The following is a 14,158-nucleotide window of genomic DNA, read 5'->3' as shown; positions in this document are numbered from 1 at the left end:
ATAAATGTTTAATTCCTGGTATGAATGAAGGCTTAAGCAGCTAAAATGCTATGAAAGAGAGAGGCTGAATTACCTTTAAAAATGCTAACTAATAATTTTAAAGGATTTTCTCACCTCCTTATAGTTCATTTCCATTTATCAAGAATATCAGGTAAATGCAAATAATATATAAGATATTTCTAGAATCTTAGTAGCAGAACAAGTGGTGCAAAATAAGTTCTATTAATTTATCTGGAAACAAATCCAATTCAAATGCATGTCACAGCCAAGGCTTTTGAATTTACATGCCTACCTCACAACATAGGTCATAGCCCCAGGCAATTTATTACATTGTCAGCCATGTGACAAAAAGGGAGGAGAAAACTAGAGAGTATCTATTGTTTATTTTTTCTATAAATTACTGTAAACCCTCTATTCCTCTATAAGAGTTGCTTGTATTTTGGACCACAGGAAAACTTGGCAGCAGGACTGTTTGCTCTGAAGACTACTAAAAAGAACATGCAGACTTTAAGGTAAATGAATATATAACCCATTACTTGAAATGAAAATTAAAATATGTAATATTCTGCATTTTTTTCCATCTGTATATAATTGACAGTGATATAGGGATATTAATTTTTTTCTTCTGAGAGCGCTTGCAGTTTTCTTGGCAAAGTTTTTCAGAAGTGATTTGCCATTCAGCTGGCTTTGTGCCTAAAGGCAAGACTAGAACTCATGACCTCCCAGGTTCTAACTTGGTGCTTTAACCATAATATCAAACTGGCTCTCATGAATGTTATAATGTTTAGATATTAATAGTTTTTATTATTTATTTTTATTAATGTATTTTCTGTTAGTATATATTTCTGTTAGTATATATTGATGCTTGAAAATGATAACAAAAATATCCTAAGATTACTATTATGGTTTCTGCTTGTTTAGATCTTTCCATTTCATTTTTTTGATGACCATGACAGTATATGTAATCCAGATGACATATGGTAAGTAAATTTATTCCATATGATTTTAATTGTCTCAGTCCATCAAAAGCTCCCCCTGTAAATTGATTTCTTGTAAAGCTTAGCAAATGCAGTGTTGAGCCCCTGTTAGCCTTCCTTTTTTAATGCAGAGCTTTTAGCCAGAATAGCTTCCCATAGGGTTAAAATACAAAACACTTAAGAGATGGGCTACTGGTCTCCAATAGCTAGAGACCCAGGAAATTGGGGAAAGGAAAACCAGTGTCTTCCCCCCACTCCCATCACACTTACTTTGGAAAAATTAGAAGTCTTGAATTTGTCCTTATTTTATATATATTGGAGTGGGCACAAATGCAATGCTATCCATTTAAAAGTTATCATACATATGTTGAATCTTAAAAAGGAGTTCTAAACAACAACTTCATTATCTCATTGCTAAAACTCATCAAAACTAGCTTAGGAAATGCATGAAATACTGCATATGTTTTCTTGATGTAACAAATCATCTAATAAAAACATAAGGGCTGAGTATGGTAGCCCTGGAAGGGCAAGTAGTATGGGCATTATTGAATTGTATGTGTTTCTTCTCTTCTAAAAGCTTGTGAGGGCGAAGACTGTGACAATGATGCCCCAAGTTTGGAAAATAGGAATCATGCTTTGAAAACCTTTAATGTTCTCAATCAACTTAATTCTGAAAAGAGGAGGAACAATCCACCCAATGTTATACCTTTCATTGGGATCACAGATAGTAAGTTTTTGCAAAGTGTATAAACTGTTGTAGATTTTTATGTTTGGTTGTAAACCACCCAGAGAACTTCAGCTATTGAGTGACCTAAAAAAAATAACATTACTAAATGTCCAGCTGGATCTTCTCAGGAGGAAAAACTTTAGGAAAAAGTTGTGATGCTTCAAGGCACTTTTGCTCTTGGGTTCAAGACTGGGAGTTCTCACTTCTTACATTAATAACAATCTGTAAAGTAGATTGAATTCATATAGTTATAAATCATTTCTTAAACCACAATTAAGTATGTTTATGAACTATGATCTAATAGTTCACGTAGGTGTAGTATAAAGTTATTTGAGTCAGAATCTAAGTCCACCCCTAGTCTCGTAAATCCAGTAGATATTTTCATGTAGGCCAGCCAATTTACAATGCTGTTTATGGAAAAAAAGAGTGCTGTATATGTTTCTTGAATTCCTAAAAGAAAGATTGAATTTAATTCCATGTTGCTAATAAACTAAGCTATGAACTATAATTTATATACCACAGCAGCTGGGTACAAGCAATAGTTTGATGTTAGATTAACACCTAATAAGTGAGTGACCCAATTGTGTGTACTGAACTATGTAATTGAGGATTCAAACTTAGATTTACTTGATTTCTAGAGATACTCATTTCTGTTACTTTAGTAGCCAATGTTTGTCCATTGATATAAGCATTATCCAATTATCTGGGAATTTTGTCTTGAACTGCACAATTTGTGTTAAGAACACAGTTTGAGATGTTATATTAACTGAAAAGGTGTACCCTGTCATGTTATAATCCAAATTGTGATTACAACTGAGTTATAGAAAATGGTATGTAACTTTACTGTGTATATTCTAGTTAGTATTAAAAGATGCTCTATCTAGTGGGTTTTATGCAGTTCAGACTGATTCTAATAAAGTTTTATATTAACTATCCTACAATCAGAATTGGGAGGTGTCTTTAAATATTGTTTAATGCAACCCTTTTCCAACCGCATAAAAGCTACTAGAAAGAGCATCTCTTAATATCAACTATGCCTGGATTCACATATTGTGCAAAATCAAAAAAGCAGATTATAAATGTGGTTGTTTGGAACTATGTTATGAATTAATTCAATGTGTGAACCAAGCCTCAATATGAAATCTCTAGGAAAATTCAAGGAGGAGTAATACTCAGATAACTGATAACTGATTAGCTGCTGCTTGACATCTTTTTAAAAGCGCTCCTAAAAACACTTTAATAATCAGATTGACTGATTCATAGAAATCAAGCAAAGTCATTAATCAATTATGCTAATCAAATATATTTTCTTTCAAAATAATATTGTCTCTGTATTAAATACACAAGGTTTAGATAATGTCAAGCTAATCTCTAATATGTGTGCTTAATAAATTTCAATTTCCTAAAGGAAAAGTGTTACATAGAATGTTCCTTAGTTATTATAAAAGCTTCTAAAAAGTTGATTGCTTTCTAACTTCCATATAAAAATTGGAACTTTTTACGTTGACATCAATATTAACAGCAAGGCTGTTTGTTATTTATGATTTATACAGAATTTCTGAATTTTTAAAATATTTTGTATTCCAGCATTCTTCCATAAAAGGCCAAATAAAAATTATATTGTACCTATTTTGCAAGGGAGAAATATAGCTGTTGAGATAATGACTTTCTCGAGATGAATTTACAGATGAATAGGATTCGAAAATACATTCCCTGTAAACAATCTTTTTACACCAGCTTTCCACGTTTCCGCCTTCTATTATTTCTTGGACTGTAATTTTCAACATCTTCATCAAACCCAATGACCACCACTATATCTCTGAACAATAGTATTTGTAATGTAGCGCTTCTGGAGGTGGTCAGATTGGGAAGTTTGTTCACCTTATATTGATAAACACATAACATTTCCTAGCATTTCAAATCATTCATGGCATCTTCCATTTATTATTTTGTTATCTTTAGAATAGTAATGAATACTCTTTTCCTCCATTAGCTGCATGCCTTAATTATGTAATGAATTTATGAGCAACTTTGCTGCAATCCATGAGCACAGGATGCTTGATGGCCATTGCAACATGCCATGCCATTCCTACAGTGTTAACAACTGGTGCGAATGGCTCCTGTTTTTGGATCTGAACTTTGATAAGTACAATCCTATGCAAACCATCACTGATGGCCAGCCGGGACATCACATAATCCTGAATTTATGTAACAATTGCTTGTGATGCTATTATATAGTATACCATCAGTAAAAAAAAAAAAAAGATAAACATCTATTCTGTAGATTAATTACAAGTTACTGCAGGTTTTGGGGATTTCTAATAAATTTGAAACCATCTGAAATCTTTATTTCCCCCCCCCCACTTTTTTTTTTAAAGATACAGAACTCTGATGTTTTATAAGTTTAAATTTCTTTTCATGAATTAATATCTTCAAAACATTTTGGTAAATTTGATCCACAGTACAGCATGTCCAAAATTTCATAAAGTTTCTGAATTGTTCAGTTGATCCATACTGGACCACATGTCGAAATATGCATGTGGCTAGAATTTCTTCAACTATTTTTACTAGAGAATTAAACTTCTGTACAATCTCACATAAATTCTAATCTTTTGTATAGGACACTCATAAAGAGTAACTCATTCTCTGTATTAGTAGACAAATCTACAGACCATAGCTTCCACAAATCTGGTTTGTCTTTGTTTTATAATGTATTTATTTTCAGTTTATGCATTATAAAAATTTTTATCCTACCTTTATTACTTTAGAAGTAATTCAAGGCAGCAAACCTAAGTGATACTCCTTATTCCTCCCTTTTCTCCCACAACAAGTCTGTGATGCGAGTTGGGCTGAATTGAGCCCAGAGTCACCCAGCTGGCTTTCATGTCTAAGGTGACAGGACTAGAACTCACAATCTTCTGGTTTCCAGTCTGTCTTAACCACTAGACCAAAGTGGCTAATAAAATTTAAAAGGTCACTTAACTCTACAATGGACACAGCAGAAGAGAAACTAGTGGACTTTCATCATATGTAGCAGCTTGCTATTTGTAGGACAGTAGTTTTTAAGAAGGTCTATTTTTTCAAAGAAATTTGACATACTGTTTTATGATTTTCTCCCTGTTTATTTCTAGCAGGCAAATTGAGCAAACACTGCTGCAAAAATGGAGGAACTTGTTTCCTGGGAACTTTTTGTATATGCCCAAAACATTTCAGTGGGAGATACTGTGAATATGATACAAGGATTAGGTATGTAAAAGTTCTCTGGGATCCATCGAGCATTATGCTAGTGGACTTTTCCACACCCAACCGTCACAAATAATCCTGTCTCTCTCTTCTTCCTTTCTTCCTTTTTCAAATCTGCTCCAGAAAAAGTGAGTTGGGTGGAGGGAGAGCTGGAGAGGCACAGCATGTAAATAACATGTATCATTTGTCCTGGGGAATTTATTTATTGTATTTTTTCCACTTTTTCTCTGTGTGAATTCAAGGCAACATTCATGGAGAAAGACTTCCTTTAGATGAGAGTTTCCCAGGCTTGACAGCTTTTAAGATAAGTAGACTTCAACTCCTAGAATTCTGGGAGTTGAAATCCATCCATCTTAAAGCTGCCAAAGTTGAGAGACACTGATTTAGATAATACCTACAGTAATAACTCTTAAGGTAGATGATGCTGAGAAAAATTTACTTAGCTCAATTCATCCGGTGAGCGCTATAGTTAAATGGAGATTTGCAATTATCTCTTCTGTTTAACTCTTGACTATTTGTATGTAAAACAAGCATTATCTAACCTGATACCTCCATTATCCTTCAATTAAAATTCTCTTTATTTTCCGATAATCCACCAATTCAATTCTAATACACCTCTCAAAATTGAGCAACAAAGACTTTAATTATGAAGAGCAGCTCCCAAGGAAAGTGAATGTAGCATCTAACTTAGACATATTTTGGAGTTAAAAACCCAGGCGAACTTTTTGAGTTTCCCTCTCACACTTTTTGATTTATTTTACTTTGTATATTTGGATGCTGCCTGGCTTCTAGTGACTGTTTATGTTTCTTTGTATATGTTGTTGAATTCCTGTCAGTCCTATGGGTATTTCCTTTTTGCTTCAGAAAAGAAAAGGCTCCCTTTTGTGATTTTATGGGGTTTTCTGAGAGCCTCTGGAACTCATTGCAAGCTCCTGTTTACTAAAACGTTGTGATTTCTTAGGAATTGTGGTTCCCTCGGACACGGTGAGTGGTCTCAAGAAGAATGCCAATTATGTCGCTGTATTTATGGGACTTTAGAATGCCTGCCTAGTGTTCACAAGCAAGGATGTGGTAAGAAGCAATTGAATTATTCCTCTGAAAGCTGAGCTGACTGAACTGCCAATTTCCTAATAGTTCCTTGTTCCTTTACTCAGTGCTTAAATTTCTTATGTCAGTGAAAAAGTACTTATGTGGAGTAAAGGGAGGGAAATAATTAAGAGGGAAGCTGAAATATCTGCATGCCACTGATAGATCAAAAATTCTAATTTCTCCTCCAGTTTTGTCTGTTAATTTCATGGAAAGAAAATATTAATTACTGACATTCTTCTCATTTAGAGTCTGCTGGTTCCAGATGACCTGGACATTCAAAGAGAGCCTTTAGCTGTAAGTATTAGTTTCTATTGTCCTAAGACAGCATGGGCACAGAACAAGACTGCAGAGATAAAAACCTCTATTTGAAGACGTCATTTAAATAACATTAAGTGTCATTTAAGTATTTAAGCAGTTCAGCAGTTTTGAGTATTTAGCAGTTGAGAAATAGGACATATCATTGCTATATTTATTATATCCTGCCTTTCTTCCAGGATTTGATTTACCATAAGGCATCTAGCCCATGGACTTTTCTTCTAAACATCTCTTGATAACTGTTTTTTTCCTAACCTTTCCTCGTTGTCTTGACTTCATCTCATCCCCAGCTATCCTCTTTTCACAGCACAATTTTTGCTAGGAAAGCAATCTGGCACGGATGATATGGTTGATCATGCATTTAGATTAAAAAGTACCCAGATCTGATGGTCACTTTTAGATGCGATAGGCCCACACCTCACTGCTACCATTCTGTCTCATGACCATGTCGGCTTCTTTGGGGCATGTACACACATCATGTCTGAGTGGCACTTTCCATAGCAATTATTGGATCTTCCATATTCTCTTTATCTTCATGGATTCAGTGCTCTATTGAAAAGAATGTTAAGATTTTTGCTTTAAAATGTGTCTCATGCTAGTGTGCCAGACAGCTTGAATGTTCTGTTCTACGTTGCTAGCCCAGTAGCCATTGCTTGCATTGTGTACCAGAGGTTTCAGTGGGCCACACTTTTCTATTTACACAACTTTCACTACATTCTATAATGGTATGTGAGAAAAACCTTGAGAGATGGGGTGAAGAAATGTTACCTAGGGGAATGGTTAAATAAGAGAAGTCATAGCTCACCTCTGCAGAATGGACACAGAAAGAGACTGAGAACGAATCTTCCTAGCTTCTCAGGCTGTTAAGGAGAGGGCAGGAGATTTATACTTTCAGATTTGCAAGAGTTATTGCAGCCTTACAACAAGGTGGAGTTAGCTCATCTGGTGATGTTTCCTGACTGGTTTATCTGGGAAGAGTGACATCATCCTTGTTCTCCAACCTTTATGTAGAGAACTATGACCTCTCTTGTCTAAGCATTCCCTGGGCAGCATTTCCTCACCCTGTCTCTCAAGGTTTTTCTCACATATCATTATACATTCTGAGGATTTAACAACTGCTGCGTTTATGGCTCAGTGCTCCTAAGATTACTGTCATGTAGCTGCAGCTCCTATGGTTTATTCAATGAACTATAGCTATTTATGTCACCTTTAGTAATATGCAATAGAGGGAAGCATCATTTTGCCTATTCCATTCTGGTTCTGAGATGCTGATTTGGGTATCCCCTACTCTTCAAACCTCCTGTCATTGGTGGGGCTGAGTACCTTAAGTTCACATTATGTGATCATTTTGTGTTTTGTTCAAAAAAGTTTAATTCTCTAGATTTTAAATGGAAGTTCTTCAAGTTCCATAGGCTAGACTAATTTTTAATGAATTTTTCTTAAATGCTTCTAAAAATGGTAGAGAGAAAAAAAGAAAAACAAGGAACAAAAAAGAGATAAAAAGTTGTGGGCATCCTGATTCCAAAATATAATAAAACAGTTTTGCAGAAATTAAATTTGATTATGTATGACTTTGAGTAGATTCATATAGTTTATCTGGCAACAGTACAGAACTGACCTTTTTTCAGTTTTTTTTTTAACATTCTACAATTATGGGATCTCCTAGTGGTCTCCCATCCGAGAACTTTATTTGCTTTGCTTTTTCAAAATCAGTCAAGATTTGCTAGCTTCTGCATCTGAGCTAGGTTCCAAATTAGAAAAAAAATGTGGAAATAGAGATTGAGAAATGTGCCCAATTTAAAATAGGGGATGTCCATTCTTCAAGGTCATGTGTATTTGTTAAATGTCTTATCTGAAGCATTTCTCCTTTCCATTTGAGTTTGCCGTCACTGGCAGCTTTCATTAAAGGCATTGCCTTGTGATCCACTGCCAAGGGAGTCTAAATTAATGGTAACATGAAACTAGGCCTTTAGCATGGACCCTGTGGGATTTCTTCAGATCAAGGCCAAGTTGATTCCATTCCAAATGAGTTTCAGGTAGGCAGCTAAAAAAGCAGAATTGCCACACATTTGATACATTTTAAGATAATTTTTTAAATTCTATTGTGATAGTATATATATTTTATATAAAAGAGAAAATAGCTTTATTGGTTTAGAAGGTGGGTCACAAAATTTGCTAGCATTACTGAAATAAAATCTCTGAGAAACGACTTCATTCCTAATACCATGGATAAAATTAAATAAGGATAGTGGTAAAACAATAAATATTGAAATTAAGGGAAATAATATATTAGGAAAAATCTTACAGGTATATGAATATCAAACAACATGGACTTTTAAAGGTCTCAGCAACAAACTAGGCAGCGTACTCTGGTCTAATGATTAAGGTACTAGACTAGAAACTAGGAGTTTTAGTCCTTTAGGCACAAAAACCAGTTGGATGATTTTGAGCCAATCAAACTCCTTCAGCCTAACCTACATCATAGGGTTGTTGTTAAAAGGAAAATAAGAAGTGGAAGAACTGTGCAAACTGCTTTGAACTACAGAAAATAAAGGTGATGTAAATTTAAACCATGCAATGAACACAATGGAACAAGCTTCTGAAGAAAAAGCCCAAATTCGGGAAATTTGTATTTAATGCTTCTTATATTAACAACCCCCATCCTAACCCACTCTTCAGCATTATGTTGTACTTCCCAGTTAAATCTACAACTATCACTCTGATTGTTTAATTTGTCTGCATGAAAAAAGTGGCACTTCACATAAAAGACATCTTAGGAAATTTGCATATGAATGTCTTGAAATGCTATTAATCACTTTATAAAGTTTTCTGTTGGAAAAATGCTTTGCATTTTTCAAGGAGTTTTTAGTTCACAACTCAGTTCAAAATAAGAATAGTCAAAGTTTGGGAGATCTCTTCAAAAACAACCCATGTATTTTATTTTTCATCAAGATAACATATGCTTTTTATAAATTTGTTGTTCTTCAGATCCTGTAAAGGAGAAATTACTTCAATTCAATCTAGAAACCAGATCTGAATGTGAACACATTTCTACAGGACATGAGACATATCTTTGGAAACCTTCATTATTTCCTCCCATGACTGACAGGATAAATTGGAAGAAAGCTGGTTCTTTGTTCAACTGTTTTATTTGACAGTTTGCACCACTCAGGATAAGCATACCCGTTTCTTATGTTTGTGCCCTGAACAATTACTTCAAAAGATATCATTTGTATATTATAATGACAAAGCACAATTTCTGAAACATGTTCAGTGATCAAAGATTAGATCCTGTTCATTTCACATCAGAATTTGTAGAGAAACAAGTCTAGAATACATAAATGCATGATGATAGAGAAGAGCCAATAGATACTATATATGTGCTTTCATTACCTGCCCTAAGCTTGTTAGTCCCTTCCAGACTGTCAAATGCAGCAGGAGCCCAGCGGTTTAAGCAATTAATCCATGCCCTGTTTCTTTTCAAATTCTATTGCATTATGAAAGAATTTTCTCTATTAAGATTTGGAGAGAGACCGTAGACAGAATATATTGGCCAAAATGAATACAGGATATATATGGAATTTGGGATTATCCATCTAGGGCATTCTAGGCAATGTTATATTGACATGATCATTAAGCTATCAACTCTTGCATGAACTTTGTAGTCTACATTTTTGATGTTTTAATTACAGAGGGATGGTTCTTCCAGTGGAAGATGTTACATCTACTACCAAAGTGGCATCTGTAAATATGGATTGAGATGCATATATAATACTGTTTGTTAATAGATTATGTTTGTGTGTGCATGTAATATATATATGTATATATGTGTTTTAAAATCTCTCACTGAAATTGTAGAAAATATGTGATAATTAAGATAGTTATGCATTAACTGAGATTTATTATTACTATCTTTTATGTTTCAACTTTCCTGATTAAACTGTATTTGTAGATAAACCCAAAATGCATGTTTGTAATAAATTTGCTCTGTGAAATGTGTCAGGCTTACTTTCAAGATCTCTTACCCTATAAATGGTCTCTTTAAACCGTAAGCTAATATTTAGGTTTCATTTGATCTCCAATCAATGACACAGATACAGACTATGGCAGCTGTAACATATGAGAGCAATTAACTTATTCATTCAGATGAACTGTGTGTATTTAAAACTAAAGGTCACTTTAGCTAATGTAACTGATTATATTATACTGCATATACATACCTTAATACAAGTATATATAATCTCTCTTACTTAATCCCATATATAATTTATCACCATAATACTTTATTTTAAAGCTGATCTATGCAAAAGCAATACTAACACCTTTCCCAGAAATGGTGTTTCAACTTTTTCCAGAAATGGTGTTTCAAGTGCACAGGTTTACTACAGTTAAAGTTTCTGTGTCCTGGTTGTCCTTGGTTTAACCATGGATGGGTGTGGCCAGCACAAGGCGCATCTGGTCTGCCGGCCAGGCGTTTGACAGCTCTGCTGTAGGCGAAGACAGCCAGAAGGACACTCAAAGCAAATATTTAAAAATATTTTACATGTTATGTAAACAAAAAAGATTGAAGCATATCTTAAGTCCTGGGAAAGGAGATAGCAAGGACGATTCAGGTGGATTCCTCACTCTCATCCTGATTCACTGGGGTATGAGAAAAAAGGCAAGAAAAGGCACAATGAAACTTTCAAAATTATACTGTATTACCATAGAGCAATGTTTCTCAGCCTCAGCAAATTTAAAATGTGTGCTAGGGAATTTTGGGAGTTGAAATCCAAATAGCTTAAAATTGTTGAGTTTGAGAAACATATAGTCTGTCTCAATAAACTTAAGTCTTGCTATGGAGCTGGTCTACCTTGTCAGGCTCACAGTAGGATACATAATGCATAGATTACTGAGATCATGATTCTTCAAAATACCCAGAAAATACATGTGTAGTAAGATATCAGAAATGTCTGATCTCCTAACCAATCTCATTCAATTAGCACTTTTTTCAGAGTGATTTGAAGCCATCTTAATATACAGAGAAGGTATTTAATCTATAGCTAGAATGATTTTTTAATTGTGGAATTTGTACTTTAGCTATAGTTCAGGTGCTAATTTATATATCATATTTATATTCGCATTTGCCACAACATTATTCAACTAATTATTCATGTGATAAGGATTATAATTCAGCTACATATCATAGAATTATTTACCTTGCTTTTTTGCATTTGTACGGTACTTCCTAGATGCAGCTAGTTTGCTGCTGAGAAATAGGAAGCTGTATAATCATACTCGTTCCTTAGCTTTTCTGAATAATCTTACATATGCTGACATTTCTATATAAGATCACTAGTCCAAGAAACTTGTGGGTTGACTGCTGTAAAATAATTCCAGTATTAAGAGTCTTCCAGTGTTTGCCATCCAGAAATACCATAGCTCCCACATCTCTACTGTGGTCTTTGTCCGTACTTCTGAGAGCTTCTTGGTTACTGATGGACATAAAAAATAGCATTCAGAATGAGAAATAAGCAAAACCAATGTTAATGGCTATCTGCACTACAAAAATAGTGTTCGCTTTCACTATGGTAAACAATTTAAATATATAAGGAAAACAAAAAGACAAAATGGTCAGAAAACTAAAATGAAAATGATATAGAAGAACTGTTTGATTCATACAATGTATAAACCAAGTTTATTCATGGATGATAAAGCATTATTCAAAAATTGAATTTACATAACATTGAACATAACATAAATACATCACATAAATTGTGATTTATTGTGTTAAAGCTGCAGTACTCATTCAAGTCCTAACTTGGCCGTGTATTTGTCAGTCACTATTTCTCAGACCTATTATCAAAAAAGATATTCCCAAAATACTGCCTTGATGAATTTTACATGCAATAATCAAAGAAACAGTCACTACAAACCTACAAACATTAAAATATGTTTCTTAGCTTGGTGATGATGACAATGAATATGAATATAAAAATAATAGGTAAATAAATAAATGAAATCTTGACTTCCGGGTTGTAAGGCTTCGTCGACGGTAGGAATCCGCTTCTCTGCGGGTCCCTGCTGTGCTCGCCGTCAAGGTACCCCCGATCCAACTGGATTTGGGGGTTGTCGCTACCCTGAAGGGGCAGCGGAAGACAGAGGAGATCCGAGCAGGGGTCTGGGGACATCGCACCCCCCCTCCCCAGCCGGCTAGACTCCTTTTTCCCGAGACGGATGAGCGGCTGTCTCGGCAGCCATGAAGGATTCTTCAACCGGACAAGTTTGTGCAGGAGGAAGACTTAGAAGGAGAAGTTTTCTTGGCTAAACCAGGACATGATGTTACTTTTAAAACACCCTGGAAACCTGACTTTGGATTGATACATTTGTTTCCAAAAGAATTTGTAACATCGGCGAAAGTGCTGAAGGAAAGCTCACTACCCCTCCCTACGGAGAAAGCAAAGGAGCACAGAAAAACCTGCTCTCTAAAGGTAAAAATAAGCTCTTTGTTATAAGTGGGAAGGGGAGGACTAAAAAAAAAAAAAACTTTTTTTTCTAAACTTTGCTGGAGGAGACGCCTTGAAGATTTCAAGACCATTAATTAATGGAAATACGGCTTTTAAAATATATCTGGGATTTTGCCTCTGGAGAAAAAACTGTAAAGAGAAGAAGAGGAAAAAAGTTTTGCTTGTTTGGATTGTTTGATAACTCTGACATTTGGAAATTACTTCAAGATTGAAAGCATCTGGGTTGTTGTTGTTTTTTTTAAAAAAAGAACTTATAATGGTACCACCGGTTGATGAACTGAAAATGGAATATGAAAAATTAAAAGAAAGACAACAAAGTGGCAAGGATTCTTTGGGAGCTGCCTTCCACTTTTTAGAAATGGCGGTTTCTACGTACCAGCAAACACTGGAGGAAGGAGAAGGAGAAGAAGAAGAAGAAAAGGAAGAAGCCATCTTTAATGGACTAAAAAGTTTGATTAAGAAAGAAAATGGGAAGGAAGGAAGGGAAAAGGAGAATTTAAGATTTAATAAAACAACCAAGAAAAAGAAAAATAGGATGAAAAGAAGGTACAATGTTAGAAAGCAACTGAAAATAGAATTACAACAGAGAGGGAAACTTAAAAAGGGGGAGAGGAGAGGAGGGGGCAAAAGACCAGATTGGAGAAGAAAGGGAGGGAAAAGAAAAAAAAAGCCACGGGTTAGGACAAGATTTTTTTAAAAAAGTTTTTCTTTAGAGATGAAGGATGATAGATAGCTTATAATTAAAGAAGATTCTGCAAGAGTGCATAAGATAGTATTGTAGTATTTGTATTTGGAACAGTTTATTGGAATATTTAATGAAATATTAATGTTTAATAATGATGGATGTTGATATTTGATTAAATATTAGGAGATCTGTTAAATAATTAATGCTTAGTTAAAGTTTAATTTGTTAGTGTTTTAATATTATTATAACTTTAGTATTTTATTTTTTCTATTCTAAAACAATGTACTTATTAGAACTAGAATTAGAATAGAAATTATATATTTAATTATACTATAAGTTTGTTATTCTTTCATTTTAAGATTTAATATGTAGAAGGTACTAAGCAGAATCAGAATGGAAATTATGTATTATTTTAAGTTTTATTTTAGGAGAAGGCGTCATACTTCAAAAGTGATTACAGGGGAAATTTTTTGGTTAAAGGGAAGAGATACATAGATGTTTACTAAAGAACGGACAAAAGACATAAGTATAATGACTTTGAAATAAGATGAAATAAATAAAATATAATTAAGAGAGTGAAAAGATGGGAGAAGTTATATAGAAAATACAAAATGGT

The 14,158-nt window shown here is 34.2% G+C and overlaps 1 protein-coding gene and 1 long non-coding RNA gene across 2 annotated transcripts in view; one reads left to right on the top strand and one right to left on the bottom strand.

The window, feature by feature from the left end:
* Window positions 1–14,158, bottom strand: part of LOC148127315 (uncharacterized) — a 58,302-nt gene that overhangs the window by 36,215 nt on the left and 7,929 nt on the right. The gene's annotated exons all lie outside the window — the stretch shown is intronic.
* Window positions 950–6,547, top strand: CRIPTO (cripto, EGF-CFC family member). The gene is made up of 5 exons (XM_087928642.1): window positions 950–980; window positions 1,555–1,704; window positions 4,836–4,950; window positions 5,909–6,018; window positions 6,531–6,547. Exons 1-5 carry the CDS (start codon window positions 950–952, stop codon window positions 6,545–6,547), a joined length of 423 nt encoding a protein of 140 aa, XP_087784768.1.

This window comes from Pseudonaja textilis, chromosome 2 (genome assembly GCF_049901715.1).
Source record: "Pseudonaja textilis isolate UNSWEBS1 chromosome 2, rPseTex1.2, whole genome shotgun sequence".
Taxonomy (NCBI): Eukaryota; Metazoa; Chordata; class Lepidosauria; order Squamata; family Elapidae; genus Pseudonaja; species Pseudonaja textilis.
This window is presented reverse-complemented; position numbering and strand designations above follow the sequence as displayed.